We start from the raw sequence: 26,206 nt of genomic DNA on the forward strand, positions 1-26,206 counted from the left end.
AACTCGATCTCCTCATTGCTCCAGAAGTGCACGTTTCTACTACTGTTGTCATGCCAACCGAGGCTGTTGTGTTTCCCGCTTGTGGTCTCGTCGCTCGTCACTTCCGGAAGGGGCAGTGCTGAAGTAAGTAGCTCGACTACGTAGCTCGATAGGGTTTACATGCACTAAGTAGCTCGGCTACAATCGCATAATCTAGGTCGCGTAGCTCGATTACGAGAAATCCAGTTCGGTTCGATTTCAGCCGAGCTAAGGTGTTTCCATGGCATTTAGAACTTCGATTTCAGTCGAGCTACAGCAGAAATTCGATTTTCTCTATGTGCATGTAAACGCACTGAATGTGGAACCTCTATGGCTAATCATTTCCATGTTTTTTGGGCCTGTCCGAAAATCCAGTCATACTGGAGGGAGGTGGCTACCGAGATAAATAAAATAATAGGGGTGGATTTAGACTTCTCTTTTGTTACCTTATATCTAGGTAAAATACCAGAAACAGTTCTACAGAAGGATAAATACCTATTGAAGATACTTTTGGCAAGTAGTAGGAAAGCTATAACCAGAAAATGGTTGCAACTTGATCCTCCAACATTGGATCAGTGGTACGGGATCATTAAAGAAATTTACTGTATGGAGAGACTTACCTTTGTTTTAAGACTTCAGTTGGAGAAATGTACAGAACGCTGGGAAAAATGGATTGTGTATGCACCTTGAAAAGTATGACATTATACCATGATGTACATGTAAAGTAATATTTTGTTTTTAATTGTAACACCCATGATGATGGCGGCACGGTGGTGTAGTGGTTAGCGCTGTTGCCTCACAGCAAGAAGGTCCGGGTTCGAGCCCCGTGGTTGGCGAGGGCCTTTCTGTGTAGAGTTTGCATGTTCTCCCCGTGTCCGCGTGGGTTTCCTCCGGGTGCTCCGGTTTCCCCCACAGTCCAAAGACATGCAGGTTAGGTTAACTGGTGACTCTAAATTGAGCGTAGGTGTGAATGTGAGTGTGAATGGTTGTCTGTGTCTATGTGTCAGCCCTGTGATGACCTGGCGACTTGTCCAGGGTGTACCCCGCCTTTCGCCCGTAGTCAGCTGGGATAGGCTCCAGCTTGCCTGCGACCCTGTAGAACAGGATAAAGCGGCTAGAGATAATGAGATGAGGTAAAAAAAAAAAAAGAGTTCCTTGGACGGATAAGGGTTCTGCTTTTCATGACAGAGAAATCCTCAGCTGTAGGTTCTCTGATTCTTTCTTGTGCATCCTGTCCCCAAGTTTCAATATTATATAATTCCAATTATAAGGCTTCAGAAATGGCCAGGTATACTTCACATAATTGCTTTCCCCAACTGTCCAGTTTCACAGGACTGGGACCCGATGTGGTCTTGTGCCTGTTGTAGCTAATCTGATACATTCAGTGCTTTTCTGCTCAGCATGATTGTAAAGAATTGTAAAGTGTGTGGGGGACGTCTGATGGCCTAAGGGTTAGAGAAGCGGCTCTGGGACCAAAAGTTTGGTGGTTCTGTTCCCTGGATCAGCAGGAATGGTTGAAGTGCCCTTGAGCAAGGCACCTAACCCCCGACCGCACCCCAGGCTGCTCTGGGTATGTTGTATGTCACTCTGGATAAGAGCGTCTGCTAAATGGCTTTAATGTCATGTAATTTAAGTTATCATAGCCTTCTGGCCATTCTCCTCTGAAGTTTCACCTGTTGCAGAATTGCCACTTCTCATCTCATTATCTCTAGCCGCTTTATCCTTCTACAGGGTCGCAGGCAAGCTGGAGCCCATCCCAGCTGACTACGGGCGAAAGGCGGGGTACACCCTGGACAAGTCGCCAGGTCATCACAGGGCTGACACATAGACACAGGCAACCATTCACACTCACATTCACACCTACGCTCAATTTAGAGTCACCAGTTAACCTAACCTGCATGTCTTTGGACTGTGGGGGAAACCGGAGCACCCGGAGGAAACCCATGCGGACACGGGGAGAACATGCAAACTCCGCACAGAAAGGCCCTCGCCGGCCCCGGGGCTCGAACCCAGGACCTTCTTGCTGTGAGGCGACAGCGCTAACCACTACACCACCGTGCCGCCAGAATTGCCACTTGCTTTTGTTTTTTGCACAATATTGTATGAACTTGAGACACTGTGTGTGAAAGTCCCAAGAAATCATTTCTGTAATACTCAAACCAGCATGACAGGCACCAAAAACCAACGACCACAATCAAAGTCACAAAGAGCACCTTTTTTTAAATCCAGTTTGATGTGATCACTAACTGAAGCTCTTGACATCATGTAGCTCATCTGCATGATTGTTTTTTGGATAACTGCATGAATGACTTCATTGACAGGTGTTCCCAATAAAGTGACCAATGAGTTCAGCTTTGCTTAAAATATTATACAGCTTATCTGGTTCATTAATTCATTTTCTATGCCATGAATCCATTGGGGGTTGCGAGATGACTGGAGCCAATCCCAGCTGACTGTGCACAAGAAGCAGGGTTCACTCTGGACAGGTCATCCATCTGTCGCAGGGCTAACACAGAGAGATAGACAGCCATTCATGCACATGTTTACAGCTGTGGGCAATTTAGAGTGGCCAGTTCACCAAATCTGCATGTGGGAGGAAACCAAAACACCCGAAGGAAACCCACACAGGCATGAGGAGAACATGCAAACTCTACATAGAAAGGCCCCAGTCGACCAGCAGGTTTGTACCCAGACCCTTCTTACTGTGAGGTTAACTACTGCACCATCGTGCCAGCCTCTTATCTAGTTGCTGTCTCCAAATAATACATCTCATCTCATTATCTCTAGCCGCTTTATCCTTCTACAGGGTCGCAGGCGAGCTGGAGCCTATCCCAGCTGACTACGGGTGAAAGGCGGGGTACACCCTGGACAAGTCGCCAGGTCATCACAGGGCTGACACATAGACACAGACAACCATTCACACTCACATTCACACCTACGCTCAATTTAGAGTCACCAGTTAACCTAACCTGCATGTCTTTGGACTGTGGGGGAAACCGGAGCACCCGGAGGAAACCCACGCGGACACGGGGAGAACATGCAAACTCCACACAGAAAGGCCCTCGCCGGCCCCGGGGCTCGAACCCAGGACCTTCTTGCTGTGAGGCGACAGCGCTAACCACTACACCACCGTGCCGCCCCAAATAATACATACCAAAACAAAATCTGAGTAATCCAACTATTTATTTGTAAATACATAGCATGCCTGAGTTACTTACCTAAAGTCACTGTATGGATGTATAATCCAGACTCCAAAAGAACGGACTCTCTCCTGCTCGGCTGCGACTCCTTGGGTGCTGCCAAACATGCGCAGGGAATGCTTGTTGACTCTGGGTTGTAACATGGCGCTCAGCTGCTTGTGGAGGTAAGTGGCCTGGTCACTGGACTCGTTCTCCTCCATATTAAGAGTTAATGAAGTCCCTGCAGACAGAACGGTTGTGGTCAGGCCGTCACCCCCCACTGTCTCCTCAGGGGGTTTGGTGTTCAAGTCAGATATAGAAGCAGTTCTCTCGTGGTAATTACGGACTAGATTTAGTAGCCTCCGACTCAGATCCCCTCCACCTCCAGCCCCAGCTCTGTGTGCTGAGGACAGAGAGGAAGACCGCCAAGAAGAGAAGGAGAACCTGCCACGAACTCTTGAGTCTCCATTTGGAGGACAGTTCTCACTGCCTGCTTGTCCACTTGAGCTATCCATTCTAACAGTTTTATATAGCCTGCTTGTAGTAGCTGTTGTTTTTGGTATGTAGGCTAAACTATTTCTTTAATGTTGTAGAATAAGAGACTTTTCGTGCAGAAATGAGCTACCTGACCTCTCCATCTTCATGCGCAAAAGGAAGCAGTAAATCCACAGGGTGGAGTGTAATCTGCTTGTCAGTGGTTACTTTTATCTCTGTCTCTGCTGACACTCAGGTGAAGCCAGTGCGTGCGCGCATGTGTGTTTCTGATGCTCAGCTTGTGTGCCACAGTGTAGGAACAAAGGACAATAAAATCGTGTGCCTCTTTTTGTTTTTTTATAAAGTGTTTGTTCTCAGTGTAATTCAGTATCAAAAGTTAGTCATTTTTTTAAACCCTACCTATAAAATGTTTCTGATTTGATCTACACTTTAAACCTTTCATGCAAAAAATTATTGAAAACCATATTCAGATATTTTAGATTTGTTTTAACATATAATTTCCAAATAACTCTCTCTCTCATTATCTCTAGCCGCTTTATCCTTCTACAGGGTCGCAGGCAAGCTGGAGCCTATCCCAGCTGACTACGGGCGAAAGGCGGGGTACACCCTGGACAAGTCGCCAGGTCATCACAGGGCTGACACATAGACACAGACAACCATTCACACTCACATTCACACCTACGCTCAATTTAGAGTCACCAGTTAACCTAACCTGCATGTCTTTGGACTGTGGGGGAAACCGGAGCACCCGGAGGAAACCCACGCGGACACGGGGAGAACATGCAAACTCCACACAGAAAGGCCCTCGCCGGCCCTGGGGCTCGAACCCAGGACCTTCTTGCTGTGAGGCGACAGCGCTAACCACTACACCACCGTGCCGCCCCATTTCCAAATAACTATCATATTAAAAAGTAAAAGGCTTGACCATGGTGATGTAGTGGTCAGCACTGTCGCCTCACACTAAGAAGGTCCTGGGTTCAAGTCCAGTGGCCAACAGGGGCCTTTCTGTGTGGAGTTTGTATGTTCTTCTCCCCCTGGCTGCATGGGTTTCCTCTGGGTGCGCTGGTTTCCCCCACAGTCCAAAGACATGCAGGTAATGCTAATTGCTGGCTCTAAATTGTATGGAGGCATGAATGGTTGTTTGTCTCTGTGTATCAGCCCTGCGATGACCTGCTGACTTGTCCAGGGTGTACCCTGCCTTTTGCCCGTAGTCAGCTGGGATAGACTCCAGCTTGCTCACGACCCTGCACAGGATAAGCGGTTACGGATAATGGAAGGATTGACCATGAGATTTAAAAAAGGATAAAATTTTCTCCCATAATTTTTATATGGATTTACAAACAAAAAGTATTAACATTCAGGTCTATTTAATGCTGCTGATGATAAAGATATAAAATAAAATTTTTGAAAAAAATACAGTATAGCAATATCTTTAACATGTAGCCTAGCTACAAAATGTATGCAATTTAGATATCTTGCATGATGCAGCTGAAAAAAAAAAACTAATTAAAAAAAGGCACTTTTTTAACTTAAAGGTGCTGACTGCAAAGATATCCGAAATTTTATTTTTTATTGTGCATGGCATTTTCCTGTCTTACAAGAACAATATCATGCAGATGAGATGTGATCATTTTGATGTGCTGAGGGTCGCTTTTCTCCATTTTGGGACCGTTTTCCTACCTCTCGAGGTAAACAGTATGGCCCTACAGAAACAGCCGAATGCGAGGAGCTTTAATTAATTAGCATAAGCATGGAACCGCGTCACACCAAGATGGCGATGTGCAGAAAACATTGTGACTCTACATCAACCTCGGAGAGTTTTGAGTAGTAGATATGTAATTTGTGGTTGACATTCGCAAATAGATCTGTGACACAAAAGATGAATATATCTTTTCTCTGTTACTGCTTTTGTGTTTTTGTTTCTTTCTCTGTAAGATCAAAACATTAGACGTATAACTCCATACTCGCTACCGTGGAGTTGAGCCCATGCATTTTAAAGCTAAGCTAGCTAAGCACTAGCTCTAATGATTATCTCATCTCATTATCTCTAGCCGCTTTATCCTGTTCTACTTGGTCGCAGGCAAGCTGGAGCCTATCCCAGCTGACTACGGGCGAAAGGCGGGGTACACCCTGGACAAGTCGCCAGGTCATCACAGGGCTGACACATAGACACAGACAACCATTCACACTCACATTCACACCTACGGTCAATTTAGAGTCGCCAGTTAACCTAACCTGCATGTCTTTGGACTGTGGGGGAAACCGGAGCACCTGGAGGAAACCCACGCGGACACGGGGAGAACATGCAAACTCCGCACAGAAAGGCCCTCGCCAGCCACGGGGCTCGAACCCAGGACCTTCTTGCTGTGAGGCGACAGCGCTAACCACCGTGCCGCCCCATAATGATTATCTGTCCAGAAAAAAAGACATGTCATCTAACCTTGCTCTATCTTGCAGTTGCACTCACTAGGCAGGCTTTCCTTTTCTTTTCTGCTGGCTTTTAGCTGGCAGGAGAATGGAGTCCACCATGATTGCCCATGCTGACTTGTTTTGGTTAAAAGTAGGTCAAACACCCCCTACAGTGGTCACATGATATTGTTGCTCATTTGCTTCAGCAATCTCCGGAATTGTAAAATGCAGGACACATTTTATCTCAGCAAAACAGTGACACACAGGATACACTGTGTGTGCAGCAGCGAAACATCTTGAAACTCCAACAGCAATAGAAATAGAATATTTTGCCCAGAATTCAACTTTGCAGTCAGCACCTTTAACTTGAGTGTTTTTACTCTTTTACTTAATTTGAGAACTTTGCTTTCTGAAGGTACCACCCTAGCTCCATGACATTTGGTGCCATCTTTGTCACTATGTTCCAGGGCACCCATATTGTTCTGGAATATGTTGAAGATAAAACCATCCATCCATCCATTTTCTATACCACTTATCCTCCTGAGGGATGCAGGTGAGCTGGACTCAGCTAACTTTGGGCGAGAGGCAGGGGTCACTCCGGAGAGGTTGCCAGTCTATCTCAGGGCTAACAAAAAGACAAGGAACCATTCACACTCACATTCACACCTATGAGCAATTTAGAGTAGCCAGTTGACCTCATCCACGTCTTTAGACTAAGCGAGAAGACTGGAGCACCTGGAGGAAACCCACACAGGCATGAGGAGAACATGCCTGTGTGGGTTTCCTCCATGTGTGTTTATTGACAACTCTTGGTGTGGAGATATACAGACCGTTTATAAGCACTGTTCACCAGATGTGGAGCTGTTATTGCTGAAATGCCGCCCCGATTATCTACCAAGGGAATTCATTGCTGTGTTTTTGGCTGCCGTTTACTCCCCCGTGAGCTAACTACACGGCAGCACTCAGCAACCTCCACAATGACATCAGCATGCTAGAGACGGCTCATCCCAAAGCTGTTTTTATCGTCGCTGGCGACTTTATTCAGTGCAATTTATGGACTGTATTCTTTAAATATTATCAACATGTGGACATCCCCACCCATGATAAGAACACACTGGACCATATTTACAGCAACATATGCAGCGCATACAGGGCCACCCCCCCGCCCCCACTTAGGACACTCGGACCACCTGTCTTTGTTCCTGTATCCAGCCTACAGACAAAGACTAAAACAAACAAATCCTGTCACCAAACAAGTCAAACTCTGGAGTCCAGAGACTGAGAGAACCCTTCAGGACTGTTTTGCTTGGACAGACTGGGATGTGTTTAAAGCTGCAGCCACTTTGGAGGACTCTTCTGTCAGTATACAGGACTATGCTGAGTATGTGACTGGGTACATCAGCACGTGTCTGCAACATCGTGCCCACCATACAGATAAGGAAGTTCCCCAACCAAAACCCCTGGGTAAACAGTCAGGTACGATGCATGCTGCATGCTCTCTCTCTTGCATTTAGATCAGACAATGAAATGGAGTACAAAGCGGCGAAGTACGGACTGAGGAAAGCCATTACAGTGGCCAAGAGGCAGTACAGAGAGAAGCTGGATGGCTTCTATTTTACTGCTGACCCCGGGCAGATGTGGCAAGGCCTGCAGCACATCACAGACTACAGGACCACCACCAGCACCATCAGCTCCACAGACAGCTTGCCAGATGACCTCAACACTTTCTTCACCTGTTTTGAGACCTCCAGCTATAGCACAGAGAGGAGGCACACACACACACCTGGACCACCCTCACCCCTCACCAACAGTCTCATCAGGCCAGGTACACAAAGCTCTGAAGAGGATCAACCCCAGGAAAGCAGTAGGACCAGACAACATCCCTGGGCGGGCCCTCAGAGTATGTGCCAATGAGCTGGCTGATGTTTTCACCACCATCTTCAGCCTTTCCCTCAGCCAGAGCACAGTTCCCTCCTGCTTCAAGACCACAACCATCATCCCTCTCCCCAAGAAGAGCCCACCCACCTGCCTGAATGATTACAGGCCAATAACACTCACTCCAATCATCTCAAAGTGCTTTGAGAGAGTGGTACTGGCCCACATTCAGAACAGCATACCGGAAACCCTGGACCCCCTGCAGTCTGTCTACAGGTCCACCTCAGATGCCATCGCTACTGCCCTCCATTATGCCCTCTCCCACCTGGAAAACAAAGACTCTTACATCAGGATGCTCTTTGTTGACTACAGCTCTGCCTTCAACACAGTCACCCCCACAAACTCATCCATAAACTGTCTACACTCGGTTTGCACCCCACCCTCTGTGACTGGCTCCTCGACTTCCTGACTGGCAGGCCCCAGACTGTCAGGATTGGTAATAGGACTTCATCCAGCATCATCACAAACATTGGCACCCCACAGGGATGCATCCTCAGCCCCATCCTCTACACTCTGTTCACCCACAACTATGTCACCTCCCACAAGGACAACGCCACAGTGATAGGATGCATCACTGGCAGTGACAAAACGGCCTACAGGAGGGAGGTGACCAGTCTGGTGTTGTGGTGTGAGGACAACAACCTCACCCTCAACATGGACAAGACGAAGGAGATGATAGTGGACATGAGGAAGGAGAGGAGACCTCATCGGCCACTGTTCATCCGGGAGCTTGAGGTGGAGCGGGTGAGCAGCTTCAAATACCTGGGTGTTCACATCACTGAGAACCTCACATGGACACTTAACACCACACAGCTGGTTAGGAAGGCTCAACAGAGACTGTACTTTCTGAGGAGACTGAGGAAGTTTGGTATGTTGCCCAAGATCCTCAGCAACTTCTACAGCTGCGTGATTGAGAGCATCCTGACCAATTGCATCACTGTGTGGCATGGCAGCGCTACAGCTATGGACCACAAACGCCTGCAGAGGGTGGTGAAGACTGCTGAGAGGATCACCAAAACTCCACTGCCCTCTCTGCAGAGCATCTACCACCACAGAGTCCACAGGAGAGCTGCTTCCATCTTCAAAGACCCCACGCACCCCCAGCATGGACTGTTCACACTTCTACCCTCAGGCCGGAGGTACAGAAGTGTGAAATATAAGACTGTCAGACCAAAGACCGCCTTGTCAGCTGTTCAGGATGTAGCAGCAGATGGCGGTGGGAAAGAAAGTCTTATATTTTATAAGACTTTCTTTCCCACCGCCATCTGCTGCTACGTCCTGAACAGCTGACAGGAGTCTATAACCATGGACTACCTCCCTGTAAACTGTCCTTGACTGTTTACAGCTGTTTACACATTACTGCCATTTTGCTGCTGTTTCCTTGACTGTTTACATCTGGTTACATTGTTTGCACATTCGCACATTACTGACCTTCTGCTGCTACGTCTGATCATTGCCTTATTTTTGTATTACACTACCTATTCTCATCTCATCTCATTATCTCTAGCCACTTTATCCTGTTCTACAGGGTCACAAGCAAGCTGGAGCCTATCCCAGCTGACTGTGGGCGAAAGGCGGGGTACACCCTGGACAAGTCGCCAGGTCATCACAGGGCTGACACATAGACACAGACAACCATTCACACTCACATTAACACCTACAGGAGCGCAGGTGGCCAAGTGGTTAAAGCGCTTGACCGCTAAGCGAACGGTCCCTGGTTCGAGCCTCGGCTCGACGGGGATCTGGGGCTCGCTCCCTGTCCACCCAGCAGTGAATGGGGACCTGGTGGAAACACTGGGGAAGTTAAAGGCGGCGAGGAAAGGAACTGGCCACCCTACCTCACTATGCCGATGGCCCAGGACAAGTGCGCTCTCTAACAGGCACTCCCCCAATGTAGGAATCGTATATGGGACTCCCCTTTGCTTTTGCTAACACCTACGGTCAATTTAGAGTCACCAGTTAACCTAGCCTGCATGTCTTTGGACTGTGGGGGAAACCGGAGCACCCGGAGGAAACCCACGCGGACATGGGGAGAACATGCAAACTGCACAGAAAGGCCCTCGCCGGCCACGGGGCTCGAACCCGGACCTTCTTGCTGTGAGGTGACAGCACTAACCACTACACCACCGTGCCACCCTACACTACCTATTTTGCACTACATTTACCTTTATTTTGTACTATACTGGGTGGGGTTTTTTTTTGTTGCTTTTGCTTTTCTTTGCTTTTATTTTTGCACTATATTGCCTTTACTTTGTATTACTTCTTCCGCCTATTTATTTATTTGTAATTGGCATTCATGGTGGACAGCAAACTAAGAATTTCATTGTGCAAGAGGACATGTCCTTATTGTGCATATGACAAACACTTTGAACTCTTGAACATGCAAACTGGACTGGTAAGTGGTCAGAAAGAAGCCCTCACAAATGTTTGATTTGTCTTACCATGTGTGTGAAGAGCTTGAATTTTGTTTTGACAAACAACTTTCACATATCTGGTTTGTTCTCATAGCACGTAACTCGGTGTCACAGGATGGTGATGGTGGACCGAATTGTTATAAACATGGCTAGAAACATGCTCCTGTTTGTACCAAATTGCTCCTGGCGGTTGGAGCAGTCGATGAGAAACAGAATTTCTACAAAATCACATTGAGAGGACAATACAAATCTGTGCTGGATATGAATAAAACTCTGATAATTTCTTCATATGTCCTGTAAGGCAGTGTTTCTCAACCACTGGGCCGCAGCCCATTAGTGGGCCGTGAATCCCTCCCAAGTTGAAACTAATTTTTAATTTTTAGGGTACCATTGCTGGGTTGCATCTGACGTCACATCCGCCTCAGTAAGCTACAGTCACACTACAGGTCGCGATGCTTTGCGATGGGTTATCGATGAAAATGAGGCATTTTGATGGCGAAATACATGTGAGCTAAAAGTTGTGGTCACACAGCAGGTGAACACTTGACTGTCACGCCTTTGTGCGCTTGAGCGGCCGCTTTGTGCGCGCGCTTGGGACCCAGTCATTATGAAGAACACCTGATAATGATTTGAGCACAATCAGCACGCACAGATACGGAAGCTGTTTTCACAGAGGCTTTGCGAAGTATTATCATTATTACTTTCACATTTGTTTTTAGCCATGTTTATAACACTTTAAATACTCTGCTTTGCTTTTGAAAAAAAAAAAACTTGGAAGATGCTCTGGACACTTACAGTAATGCATCTACTGTATGGCTGAGGACTACAGTTAACTTGCTAACTTCAGGACTGCAGTTGTCATGAACAGTTTTGCACTCAAGTTTCCATCAACGAACAGTTTATAACTTCAAAAAAAAAAAGACTTCATGTTAAAACTATAATGATTTTTCTGGTTACACAGTTGTACTTTGTGACTCTATAGGACACAATTATAGAAGCGAGTTATTTATAATCACGCTATCTGTTATCACCCAAATGAGGATGGGTTCCCTTTTGAGTCTGGTTCCATTGAGTGGTTTCTATGTCCACTTCTTTTGAGTGTACTTCTTGGTTTTAATAACTTGCTTATTTGCTGAACACAAACATGGCAATAAGTTCTTGTGTTAATGGACCAGACTCCACTTCTGGATCATTAATCCCTTTTGACTGAGAACATCCTGCATGCATGGTTTTATGTTGGCTTCTGGCACATCGATACAGTTTTAAATACAATACCTACAATTAAAAAGTTTGTTTGTATGGCATTTATTTAATTCCTGGGCTCCTATCTGTAACGGGGAGTGATGTTGCATCCCATTAATACACTTTACAGTAGATTATTAGATTCTAATAGAATAGATAAGCCAAAATAATCGGGGATCTTTTTTGATGGGCCCTGACTTGTTACAAGTATGAATAGGTGGGCCTCGAAGCAGAAAAGGTTGAGAACCCCTGCTTTAAGGTGTCTGAGCATTCTGCTTCTTCTTTGGAGACACTGGAGCAGACGTGTTCGAGTCATGGAGGGCTGGTGTCCATCACAGTTTGGTAATTTACTTCCTTAAAACACACCAACTAAATTTATTGGTATCAGCCGATAATATTGGTGATCATAAATCAGACTTTTTTTTTTTTATTGTTATCAGTGCCAGAAATCCCTTATCAGTCAGGCCCTATACAGTGCCTGTATGTGATGGTGGGAGTTTACTCACCATTTTTTTTGAACTGCAGCAGTGAGAGTAGAACAACAGCAGCTGGTTTTATTTAGAATAACTTCACTGTCTTAACATCTTTAAAACTCTATAGCTTATTATAAAGAGAGTCAATTGGGTAAAGTGTCTTGCAGCAGTTGCTCAGCGAATTTTTTGCATTTATTGTTGCTGGAAACATCTCTCATGTTTTGTTATCCCTCTAGCGGACGATCAATGATGGGACACTACAGAAATATTATATGACCATGATGCAGATCCTCCAAAAGGAGAGCAGATTGGTATCTATGTCATCTCATCTCATTATCTCAAGCCGCTTTATCCTTCTACAGGGTTGCAGGCAAGCTGGAGCCTATCCCAGCTGACTACGGGCGAAAGGCGGGGTACACCCTGGACAAGTCGCCAGGTCATCACAGGGCTGACACATAGACACAGACAACCATTCACACTCACATTCACACCTACGGTCAATTTAGAGTCACCAGTTAACCTAACCTGCATGTCTTTGGACTGTGGGGGAAACCGGAGCACCCGGAGGAAACCCACGCGGACAACATGCAAACTCCACGCAGAAAGGCCCTCGCCGGCCCCGGGGCTCGAACCCAGGACCTTCTTGCTGTGAGGCGACAGCGCTAACCACTACACCACCGTGCCGCCCTGGTATCTATGTAAAGGATATAATTTACACTGAAAAATTACTTTAACAGATAAAGCCTAGTGATTATGTACATGGATTTGTTTATGGTATTAGATTCTGATTTTTGTCTTTGTGTTTTAAAGCGAGATGTTAATAGCCCAGATCCTATTTCTTACTTTAAAAAAAAAAAAAAACACAACTCTCATTACTAAAGACCTCTCTAAAGGGTGAGTACATATTTTGATCAAGTTTGTTTGTCACTCTGTTATTACTGTTTTAGTAGGTAAGCTTTACAGGTTGGATGGTGAATATCCTTACACAGTCATTTGTTTTTTGCCCACAGTTTGGGAAACAGAGCACTGAATTGCCAAAGTAAATGAAAAGTTCCAAAAGCAGATAGTCCTGATAACCAATGGTATGATTAGTAACAGGAATGGGTAAATCTGTAACAGACACCGCAGCCCCTCTATCTATGAGAGCAGTGCAATCCGGGCCTCCAAAGGTAGCATGTAGAAAGGAGCTGGGGTCAGACAGATCTAAAAATCAGGGCTACACTAACCAACCATGGGTATCTGTGAGCTCATGCTTACAGAAGGGGTGCAGGTAGTGCTTTCCTCTGAGTGTTTTATGCTGCCCCCTGTTGTTGCAGGAGCAGCAGTTTGAAAATATGTGGTCAGCTGGTTTGATGTGCCTCAGAGGAAGCACATGATCAGTTGCGTAGCTAGGGGGCGTCCTGGGGTGCCCGTGACCACCCCCCCACACCCCACCCCCGTCGGACCATACATTGTTTCAATAGCCACATAAGAATATTAGAAAAGCACCCACTGTAATTTGTCTAACATTTTTTTAAAACTAGATTGTCACCTCAGCCTCATTGGGGTTTCTATAACCTTGTATGGACTTCCTGTGGTTTGGGCCAGGGCTTTGAACCGGTTCAAGGAACGAAAACGAAAACCGGGAACTTTTTCTATTTCACATGGAACAGAAACGAAACCAGAAACTTTATTATTTTTTATGTTCCGGAACAGAAACGCTTATTAAAAATAATGGTAACCGGTTAATACCGGTTTTTATTTCGTTCCTCAAAGTTTCCGTAGCCTACAAATAAAAAAAGTCATTCTTCTCCTGCGCAAGTTTCTATGACCCGCTGGGGTTCACTTCCTGTGTGATGTTCGCTGACTGAATGGAGAGAGCGGGAGGGTGGACTACTATCACTTCTCCATGTGATAATAAGTGAATTACTGAGTGTCTGAGCAAAGAAGAGCCTGAACGTTGCAACCTCCCTATTGGCTGTTTGTAAAAATGTATAAATTGTTGCTCTTCATTGCGGGCTCGAGAGACGAGACCTGACGAGTTAGTTCGTTGGTAGCAGAACAAAATGTCTGGACACAAATCGGGTTTTCAGAAAACGAAAGAAAATAAACGGAGGGTCGAAAATACAAAAAAGGAGGCAGAAAATGCAAAACGAGTTTTAAGGTAGGACAAATGGTTACTTTTCTGAGGCAGCCCGCCGTGGCTGCCTGCAGGCTGATTTATTATAGCCCATTTAGTTAAAATAGTTGATATAAAATGTTTATAGTTATGTGATGGTTGTCCTGATTTAGACTGGTGTTTTTTGGGTGGGGGGTTGCACGATGTTGCACCCGGGTCCAGATTAGGGCAGAACCGGCCCTGGCTACATTTCAGGTGTAGTTTGTTTTATGTATGTACTTGCATAGATGTGTACTTGGTCTTCCAATATGGCGCCTAACAAAATCTCGCGGCGCGGTGACGTCATGCGGTAGCCCTCTATAGGGCCTGACTAGCCTTTGGTAACACACTAAACGAATTCTCTTTCATTTTTGGCACTTTTTCTGTTTGTGTAGATGGGAAGACATACTGAGAATCCAAATCGCCAACATTTGAAATAATAATTGTTTTGAATTATTTCTTGTCTTATTTAATGAAGGTTGTAATAGAATTAGCCTACATTTGGCTTAAGCTGGATGAGACAGAGACATCATTTTATAGCCATTTGTTAAACAGCTGACAGGGAACGTAATTAACCGTTCCGGGAACGAAATTTTTTTGTTCTAACCGGTTCGGGAACTTCTATTTAATGGTGGAACCCAAAACCGGAAACATTAAAATTCCGTTTCTGTTCGGAACGAACCAACAGGAAAAAAATTCTGGTTCAAAGCCCTGGTTTGGGCACGAAAACCCAGTTCTGCGCAAGCGCAACATGATCGCACTAGAAAGCATGGTCAAGCTGCCAGTGTAGCTGCAGTCTTTTTAGTTGCGAATTACAAGTATTTCCTCGTGTTAATAATTCGCCATGTCAAAACAAGCTAAACTTTCCTCCTTTCGACATGAAGAGAGGTAAGTAATTTATTATATATTTTTCCATCAAAGTTGCATTTTGTGGCTTCGAAGCTAAGTTTTACTGTGCTGTTTCTAGAACACAGCATCAAGAAAACATGGAAGAAACCGCAATAATGGAAGAGCCGGTTTCTAAGCTACAGTACCTACAACCCCGATTCCAAAAAAGTTGGGACAAAGGACAAATTGTAAATAAAAACGGAATGCAATAATTTACAAATCTCAAAAACTGATATTGTATTCACAATAGAACATAGACAACATATCAAATGTCGAAAGTGAGACATTTTGAAATTTCATGCCAAATATTGGCTCATTTGAAATTTCATGACAGCAACACATCTCAAAAAAGTTGGGACAGGGGCAATAAGAGGCTGGAAAAGTTAAAGGTACAAAAAAGGAACAGCTGGAGGACCAAATTGCAACTCATTAGGTCAATTGGCAATAGGTCATTAACATGACTGGGTATAAAAAGAGCATCTTGGAGTGGCAGCGGCTCTCAGAAGTAAAGATGGGAAGAGGATCACCAATCCCCCTAATTCTGCGCCGACAAATAGTGGAGCAATATCAGAAAGGAGTTCGACAGTGTACAATTGCAAAGAGTTTGAACATATCATCTACAGTGCATAATATCATCAAAAGATTCAGAGAATCTGGAAGAATCTCTATGCGTAAGGGTCAAGACTGGAAAACCATACTGGGTGTCCATGATCTTCGGGCCCTTAGACGGTACTGCATCACATACAGGCATGCTTCTGTATTGGAAATCACAAAATGGGCTCAGGAATATTTCCAGAGAACATTATCTGTGAACACAATTCACCGTGCCATCCGCCGTTGCCAGCTAAAACTCTATAGTTCAAAGAAGAAGCCGTATCTAAACATGATCCAGAAGCGCAGACGTCTTCTCTGGGCCAAGGCTCATTTAAAATGGACTGTGGCAAAGTGGAAAACTGTTCTGTGGTCAGACGAATCAAAATTTGAAGTTCTTTATGGAAATCAGGGACGCCGTGTCATTCGGACTAAAGAGGAGAAGGACGACCCAAGTTGTTATCAGCGCTCAGTTCAGAAGCCTGCATCTCTGATGGTATGGGGTTGCATTAGTGCGTGTGGCATGGGCAGCTTACACATCTGGAAAGACACCATCAATGCTGAAAGGTATATCCAGGTTCTCGAGAAACATATGCTCCCATCCAGACGACGTCTCTTTCAGGGAAGACCTTGCATTTTCCAACATGACAACGCCAAACCACATACTGCATCAATTACAGCATCATGGCTGCGTAGAAGAAGGGTCCGGGTACTGAACTGGCCAGCCTGCAGTCCAGATCTTTCACCCATAGAAAACATTTGGCGCATCATAAAAAGGAAGATACGACAAAAAAGACCTAAGACAGTTGAGCAACTAGAATCCTACATTAGACAAGAATGGGTTAACATTCCTATCCCTAAACTTGAGCAACTTGTCTCCTCAGTCCCCAGACATTTACAGACTGTTGTAAAGAGAAAAGGGGATGTCTCACAGTGGTAAACATGGCCTTGTCCCAACTTTTTTGAGATGTGTTGTTGTCATGAAATTTAAAATCACCTAATTTTTCTCTTTAAATGATACATTTTCTCAGTTTAAACATTTGATACGTGATCTATGTTCTATTCTGAATAAAATATGGAATTTTGAAACTTCCACATCATTGCATTCCGTTTTTATTTACAATTTGTACTTTGTCCCAACTTTTTTGGAATCGGGGTTGTATAACTAGCAATGATAATTATTTTTTGTTACATATTTTTCATAGTCGGGACTGGCGATGATGAACATACACTATGGCAGAGCAATCGACATTGACAAGATTGTTGACATCTTTGCCATTCGTCATCCACGACGCCTTTTACTTAGAAACATTTTGGCCGATGAGCAGTAAGACAACAAGAATAGAGAGATCTGCATCGGTTGACGAGGGTAAGATGTCGAGCCACTATCCATACACTGCCGGGTAAAGCTGATTTGGCCTAATCATTGTCCAACATCTCAACAGCTCGCAACATGAGATGAAAGAATGATGCAAAGACCATGTTATTTTCTCAAATGTATTCAATGTATTTTTTTATACTCAGGCTGCCAGTCAGTGTGTGACCCCCCCCCCTTTGAAAAATCCTAGCTATGCCCCTAATGATAGCCTTTGCCCTACCTGGTTGGTAGCGGTCATGTGCTAGGGGAAAGCTGCCTGATTGGTAGGAATTGGCCAAGATTACATTAGGAAGAAATTCATAAAAACAAATTGTAATGTAGGCTATCTAAGCCAATACTGTTTGGCTTAGATAGGGTCGTTATCATCAGAATTCTCTCTGGCAATGGGGCTTTCCCAGTACTTCCTATACTTTGGCCTAAATAAATGACTTTGTGGGTGTGGTGGTTAGCACTGTCACCTCACAGCAAGAAGGATCTGGGTTTGAACCTTGTGGCCAGCTGGGGCCTTTCTGTGCAGAGTCCTCATGCCTGTGTGGGTTTCTTCCCACAGTTCAAAGACATGCAGATGTCCATAGGTGTGAACGCGAGTGTGAATGGTTGTCCATCTCTGGGTTAGCCCTGTGATAGTTTGCCAACCTGCTCAAGGTGTACCCGCCTCTTATTCGAAGTCAGCTGGGATTGGCTCCAGCTCACCCGCAACCCTGATGGATAAGCGGTATAGACCCCTTTCACTGACGTCACCCGAAACCAGAAGTAAACAGACCCTGCGCTATTTTGGAAGACCAACAAACTCGTGATTAGGGGGAATTAACGGCAGCGGTATGTGAACCCACAAGAATAAAATGGAGTGGCAAACGACTTAAACAAACAAATCTGAGCTGTTTTATGATTTATTGGCCCAACAGTAGACTTGAAAGAAACCTGTGTGAGACTTGGCAAAAAACTGTGGATATAATGGACAAGTCTGTGCATGATCTGCGGACACTTTGAGGTAAGCAAACGCAAGAAATTCAGATTTAAAACATGCTAAATTGGCCCCAAGTTGATAACTGTATGAGGAGCAAGCCTCCCAGACTTCTACAATTTAATAATAATAATAATTTAGGATGGTTTGGGGCTTGCTCGCTGCTGCCAGGTTGGTTGTTGAGTAGCCTGACTGTTTTTTTTTTTCTTGCGTGTGGTATCATTGTTGACACGAGGTTGTTTTTTGAACATGCCAATGCGGACACGATTTCCCCTGATGAGTTATGACTTCAGACGCGATGCGTGTGTGGAGGTGTGGAGTCCGCGTGATATGTGCGTAAGATAAGCTTCTCATGTGTTTGGAGATCCGCGCTCCGAGACAAGCGCAAGCACACACACACCCCCAAGGGAAAAAAAGGGGCCCCCCGAAAATATCGGCATAGTTCGAACACTGAGTGTAGGCACTGGGTGTAAACAACAAATAGTTTACAATGTCTGGGTAGCAAACAGACGGCAGAATTGGTGTCAGGTCCTCCTTATGTTTCCATTCTCCTTTGCCCCGAGTCTTATCATATGGGTCAAACCCATCAATCACAGCCAGTTTCTCCACATACCGTGCCCTTTCTGCAACTGGTAATGTACTCACATAACCAGAATTATCATCCATCGTGTCACTTTACTCTCGCTCGTACTTTGTTTTATATTGTGAGTGCATGTACTTGGTCTTCCAATATGGCGCCTAACAAAATCTCGCGGCGCGGTGACGTCATGTGAAAGGGGTCTATAGATAATGGAAGGATGGATGGACATGACTTTGGGTAATAATATAATCAGTTCAATTTATATAGCGCCTTTCTCACACCCAAGGTCGCTTTACAGTTGGGGGGGAAGGGAAAAAAAAACCTAAGCTAAGAATTTCTGCCTCGGTTAAACAGGCTAATAGACTTAACAATGCACAAATATCACAGAGGATTGATGGATGCAATAACAGGGTTCCCGCGGGGTTTTAAAAGGTAGTAAAAGGTAGTTAATTAAAATAGGCTAAATTATGGCCAGTAAAAAGTAGTAAAAGGTAGTAAACGTAATCTGACGTGGTAGTAAATTTTTTTGACCCCCATCCAACTGGGCCTATGTGTTTTCTAATTCGTTTAATTAACCTGCATGCCATAATATCCATAAATTACTACATTTGGGCGAATTTATTTTTATGTATCGAGGAGGACCGCAGTGAGGAGTTGGTGGCGCATGCGCATTGAATTCCAATAACGGTCGAATCCAGTATAAATTTATACCAGAGATTGTTTAGTACGAGACTGACTTTGTTTATACGGCTCTAGTCGAATCTATCTGTTGACCCGACTGGCGACATCTGCACGAGAATTAAACAATGGGGAAATGCAAATGTTCAGACCTCTGGCTGGAGGAACCTGATTTTAAAGACTGGCTAAAGGTGGTAGATGGCAATCGGCGAGAGGCATTCATTGAACAGTTGATCGAAGAAAAGGTCAAACAACTGAGGCACATGTCATGCGTTTTGTGTGCGCGCGCCTGGTGCGTTGTGCGCGCGCGCCATTTGAGGCATCCAAAATGTGATGAGCAAATCTGTTGAACTGTTCAAATGATTAAGATTAACCCTCTAAAACACTGATCTCTGGGAGGAAGGTGTTGACTCTGCCCACGGGCCTTCACGACTACAGGACTGGTGCAAATGACTATCTTAAGCAAACTTGGCAATGTGTTGAGAGACTGCCAAAATAGGGCTTGGGTTATGTGTGTTTTGTCTTTGTCATGTGTGTGTGCACCCATGTGGGCGTGCGCTTTGTGTGTGTGGGTTCGTGTTTGCCATTTGACCTGATTTAAATGTAATGAGTTGATGTACCTAATAAGATTTTTCGTGCAAATCTGTTCACCTGTTCAAAAGATTATTCCACAAACAAAAGGTTGGCCATCTTGAAAGTGTTGGCCGACAAAATGTAATCAGATCTTGTACCTAATGTGAAGTGTTGACACACAAGGTTTAGTGCAAATCTGTGTACCCGTTAAGAGGTTATGGGCCACAGTTTCACAGTTCAATAAAATTATAACTTGTATGTGGAAGTTTGTTTTCTTTTATGCAAATATGCATTACTCCATGTGTAGCCCTAGCAATGGGAGGTTCTATTATGCGTCCAAAGGGAAAGAGTTACACTACCGGTACGTTCAGATTTTCTTTCTATCTTGTCTCATCAATCCAGCTCTTTGGGTAGAGTTGTCACTAACTTATATGTAGCACATTCACTTGGACTAACACATACACTCAAAGATTACCTTGTTAAATTGTGAGAAAATGTCCAAATCCAAATTGTCGCTGTGGTAGTAAAAAAAATTGTGAAGGTAGTAAAAAGGTAGTAAATTCAACATAAAATATCTGTAGGAACCCTGAATAAAAATGTCATTACATTGCAACATCACACATTATGATTGTCTGTGCAATCAAGCCTTGATTGACATTATGAAAGAGTTGAACCATCACAATAGCCTTGAAGTAACATAGTTCAGATGTATTGCTGGCCGTTTCAGGTAAACTCAAAACAGTATTGGTTCTCTAAGAAAACAGGGAATAATTAGAAACCATTAGCGATATGAAAGAGTGCTAAAATGCTGTGCTTAGGTGTAATCTGATTGAGGATAATGGAAGGGTTTGCGATGATGGGTGTGGTTTAGGCAGCAAGTTTTATGGGATTGAAGGCAGTATAATCAACACAAGGGCAGTAATTATCCGCCAGACACTTTCCAGGGCACAGTGGGTTGTTTGTGATAGAGGTGCAGGTGATCCCTATGCTCATTTCCTGTAATTTGTCAGCTAATTTGCTGACAATTTCAACAGTGGCTTTTTTGACTTCATGTTTTCGTGGATATTAACAGATAAACAGATGGTGCAGGTTCTACTGACTGGCTCTAGTAAAATCCCACATCTAATTTTTTTTTTTTGTCCATAGTTCAGGGAACAGAGTATTGAATTACCAAAGTAAATGAAAAGTTCTGATACCAGGTAGTCCCAATAAGCAGGTGGTACAACCAGTAAGAGGAACAGTTAAATCTGTGGCCCTATGAGAGCAATACTATTCTGGCCTCCAAAGCTAGTGCATAGAAAGGGGTGGAGGTCAGACAGATCTAAAATCAGGGATAAAATCTAGACCCCCTCTGTACCATAATCTTTTGGTTCATTGATGATCCCAGATGATAATCGTGGTGCGCGAGTCAACAGCAAGCACCCAATCTTTACTCAAGCAGATGTGCATGTTAAACATCTTAAAATATGGCACCTTTCTTTTGAACCCATCCATTTATTAAGTGATCAGAAATATTGGAACATGCTACTAACAGGTGTTTCTTGTTGCCCTGGTGTATCCTGGTAGATTGTTTAAACAATTAATAGCTCTGAGTGTCTACTGTTGGATTAAGCCTGGGTTTTACCTGGGAAGACTGCATTTGTTGTTTAAAAAAGGACAAACCAACATAAAAACCAGAGAGCTGGCCATAGGAGAAAAGCAAGCCATTTTGCAGATGAGCTAAGAGGGAAACTGGCCTTGCCTTTCTCATACTTTTGGAGGGCACTGGAGTGATGTGGCTCTATAATACACTAAATGGCCAAAAGTATGTGGTTCTTCCCCAAACTGTTGCCACAAAGCGCAAAACACACAAAGCACTGAACACAAATGCCCTGGGAAAGCCTTCCCAGAAGAATGGAGCTTATTTATAACAGTCTTTGTATGCCGTACCATGAAGGTTTCGCTTCACTGAAACTAAGAAGCCCAAACCTGTTCCATCATGACAATGCATCTGGGCATAAAACAAGCAACATGAAGACATGGTGGGTTAAAGTTGGAGTGGAAGAACTCGAGTGTCCTGCACAGAGCCCTGACCTCAACCACTCACTCACTGAACATCTTTTGGATGAACTGGAACACAGACTGTACCCCAGACCTCCTCACCCAACATCAGTGTCTGATCTCATTACTGCTCTTGTAGCTGAATGAACACAAATGCCCTGGGAAAGCCTTCCCAGAAGAGTGGAGCTTATTATAACAGTGAAAGGGGGAATAAATCTAGAATGGACTGTTCAACAAACATACATGGGTGTAATGGTCAGGTGTCCACATACCTTTGACCATATAGTGTACATTTATTCATTCTACAATCTCATCTCTCATCTCATTATCTGTAGCCGCTTTATCCTTCTACAGGGTCGCAGGCAAGCTGGAGCCCATCCCAGCTGACTACGGGCGAAAGGCGGGGTACACCCTGGACAAGTCGCCAGGTCATCACAGGGCTGACACATAGACACAGACAACCATTCACACTCACATTCACACCTACGCTCAATTTAGAGTCACCAGTTAACCTAACCTGCATGTCTTTGGACTGTGGGGGAAACCGGAGCACCCGGAGGAAACCCACGTGGACACGGGGAGAACATGCAAACTCCGCACAGAAAGGCCCTCGCCGGCCAGGGGGCTCGAACCCGGACCTTCTTGCTGTGAGGCGACATCGCTAACCACTACACCACCGTGCCGCCCCCTAATGATTAAGTACACAATAAAAATGTAATGTATTTATATTAAGAAACTGCATTTAATCATTTATTTTTGTAAATGAACAAATTTCAATTGCAAAGACCTTGGTGGTCTTTTCTTGCATGTCTTGTTGAAATCATGGAAGGGTTTACATCTGTTATACTGCATGTAGCCAAGTTTGAGTAAAATGATAGATTCAACTGACTGAAAAAAGCAATGGAATAGATCTGTCTCTAGTTACCAAAGACCTGTTCGGTCAGGAATGTTTTCAATTTTATTATCTTGGTTCAAATGTCAATAAGTTGTAGCTTATTTAATTCACCTTCAGAAAGTCCAGGCAAATATATTACATTACATTACATGCTTTTAGCAGACGCTCTTATCCAGCGCAATGTACAAGCCAAGAGGCCTTTGTCACATGTACACTCAAACACAGACTTAAGCACACAGTGAAATTTAACCTCTGCATTTAACCCATCTGAAGCAATGAAAACACACATGCACACACATTTGATTCCAAAGCTGCTTCTCTAACCTTTAGGCCACGGATTCCCCTAGATACATGAACTTGCCCTTCTCCCTGGTTCTTATTCCAATTTAATCACAAATAATAAACACAATATTTATACATTACATAATGTAACACAATCAAATAATAGAGAAAGTCACAGAATACATGAACACAATGAGCACACACACATACCCAGAGCAGTGGGCAGCTATGCTACAGCACCCAGGGTTAGGTGCCTTGCTCAAGGGCACTTCAGCCCAAGGCCGCCCCATGTTAATCTAACCACATGGCTTTGAACTGTGGGGGAAACCCACACAGACAAGGGGAGAACATGCAAACTCCACATGGAAAAGCCCCTGTCAGCCTCTGGGCTCGAAACCAGAACCATCTTTCTGTGAGGTGACAGTGCTAACACTACACCACCATGCTGCCTACAGAACATACCCAGAGCAGCCTGGGGAGCAGTTGGGGTGAAGTGTCTGACTTAAAGGAACAGTCCACCGTATTTCCATAATGAAATATGATCTTATCTGAATTGAGACGAGCTGCTCCGTACCTGTCCGAGCTTTGCGCGACCTCCCAGTCAGTCAGACGCGCTGTCACTCCTGTTAGCAATGTAGCTAGGCTCAGTATGGCCAACGGTATTTTTTGGGGCTGTAGTTAGATGCGACCAAACTCTTCCGCGTTTTTCCTGTTTACATAGGTTTATATGAGCAGTGATATGAAACAAGTTCAGTTACACAAATTGAAACGTAGCGATTTTCTATGCTATGGAAAGTGCACACTATAATGACAGGCGTACTAACACCTTCTGTGCGCTTCGGCAGCGCATCGATACGGAGCTCAGATATCAATGCGCTGCCGAAGCGCGCAGAAGGTGTTAGTACGCCTGTCATTATAGTGCGGACTTTCCATAGCATAGAAAATCGCTACGTTTCAATTTGTGTAACTGAACTTGTTTCATATCACTGCTCATATAAACCTATGTAAACAGGAAAAACGCGGAAGAGTTTGGTCGCATCTAACTACAGCCCCAAAAAATACCGTTGGCCATACTGAGCCTAGCTACATTGCTAACAGGAGTGACAGCACGTCTGACTGACTGGGAGGTCGCGCAAAGCTCGGACAGGTACGGAGCAGCTCGTCTCAATTCAGATAAGAGCATATTTCATTATGGAAATACGGTGGACTGTTCCTTTAAGTCAGGCACTTCAGCCATTCCTGCTGGTCCAGGGAAATGAACCGGTGACCTTCTGATTCCAAAGCTGCTTCTCTAACCTTTAGGCCACGGATTCCCCTAGATACATGAACTTGCCCTTCTCCCTGGTTCTTATTCCAATTTAATCACAAATAATAAACACAATATTTATACATTACATAATGTAACACAATCAAATAATAGAGAAAGTCACAGAATACATGAACACAACTTCACCATTGGTGCGAAAAAGGGTGGTGCTTTTCTTGAATATGTACAAATAATATTGTGACACTGGATGAAATGACATCAAGAGAGGTTTTTCAGCTGACTCATTTCCACAGGAGAGGCTGATGGAGCTGGGCTATTTCCTACTTATTTCTACAGGGTTCACTTCTCTCCCCACTACTCATATGTATACCGGTATGGTGAACCAAGTCTATTCACAGGAAGCAGGTGATATTGATGAACCAGCACAACAGGATTTCAAATTCTGGGATGTTGGTGGGTTTCCTCACATTCAAATTATCATATTAAGGCTATACCTTTAGATATTAGTATGTGCAAAGGTAGACATGATGACCTGAAAAAAAAATTACTTGAAAAAACTTTTGAGGAATTGTAGATATAAACACACTTTTTTTAATAGTAAGATCACTTCAAGAGGAAGATGTATAGTCAGTGAGGTGATATAGGAACCCAGGGTAACTTCTAAGCAACTAGTGGCCTCTTTGACATTCACTAATTTTAATGTTCATGAGTCCACCATCCAGCGCAGTGGTGTAGTGGTTAGCGCTGTCGCCTCACAGCAAGAAGGTCCGGGTTCGAGCCCCGGGGCCGGCAAGGGCCTTTCTGTGCGGAGTTTGCATGTTCTCCCCGTGTCCGCGTGGGTTTCCTCCGGGTGCTCCGGTTTCCCCCACAGTCCAAAGACATGCAGGTTAGGTTAACTGGTGACTCTAAATTGACCGTAGGTGTGAATGTGAGTGTGAATGGTTGTCTGTGTCAGCCCTGTGATGACCTGGCGACTTGTCCAGGGTACCCGCCTTTCGCCCGTAGTCAGCTGGGATAGGCTCCAGCTTGCCTGCGACCCTGTAGAACAGGATAAAGCGGCTAGAGATAATGAGATGAGTCCACCATCAGAACACTGAACAACAACGGTGTGCATGGCAGGGTTGCAAGGGGACATACACTGCTCTCCAAAAAAAGAACATTTCTACCCAACTACAGTTTTCTAAAGATCACATGGACAAGCCAGAAGGCTATTGGAAACATTTTGTGGACAGAAGAGACCAAAATAGAACTTTTTTGTTTTAAATGAGAAGCATTATGCTTGGAAAAAGGAAAAACACCTGCATTCCAGCGGAAGAACCTTTTACCATCTGTGAAACATGGTGGTGATAGTATCATCATTTGGGCTCGTTTTGCTGCATCTGGGCCAGGATGGCTTGCCATCATTGATGGAACAATGAATTCTGAGTTATTCCAGCAAATTCTAATGGAAAATATCAGAACATGTGTCCATGAACTGAATCTCAAGAGAAAGTGGGTCATGCAACAAGACAATGACCCTAAGTACACAAATCATTCTACCAAAGAATAATGGTTTGGAATGGCCAAGTCAAAGTCCTGACCTTAATCCAATAGAAATGTTGTGTGAGCAGTTCATGTGAGGAAACCCACCAACATCCCAGAGTTGAAGCTGTTCTATACAGAGGAATGGACTAAAATTCTTCCAAGCTGATGTGCAGGATCTGATCAACAGTTACCTCAAACATTTAGTTATTGCTGCACAAGATGGTCACACCAGATCCTGAAAGCA

General features: G+C 44.4%; 1 protein-coding gene across 1 annotated transcript in view; it reads right to left on the reverse strand.

Annotated features, from left to right (window-relative positions):
• Positions 1-3,712, reverse strand: part of hcn3 (hyperpolarization activated cyclic nucleotide-gated potassium channel 3) — a 35,599-nt gene extending 31,887 nt beyond the window's left edge. Inside the window, exon 1 of the mRNA XM_060903958.1 lies at positions 3,237-3,712. Within this exon, the coding sequence (XP_060759941.1) occupies positions 3,237-3,712 (476 nt within the window). The remainder of the gene's footprint in view (positions 1-3,236) is intronic.
• Positions 3,713-26,206: the final 22,494 nt, after the last annotated feature.

This window comes from Neoarius graeffei, chromosome 22 (genome assembly GCF_027579695.1).
Source record: "Neoarius graeffei isolate fNeoGra1 chromosome 22, fNeoGra1.pri, whole genome shotgun sequence".
In the NCBI taxonomy this organism is placed as follows: Eukaryota; Metazoa; Chordata; class Actinopteri; order Siluriformes; family Ariidae; genus Neoarius; species Neoarius graeffei.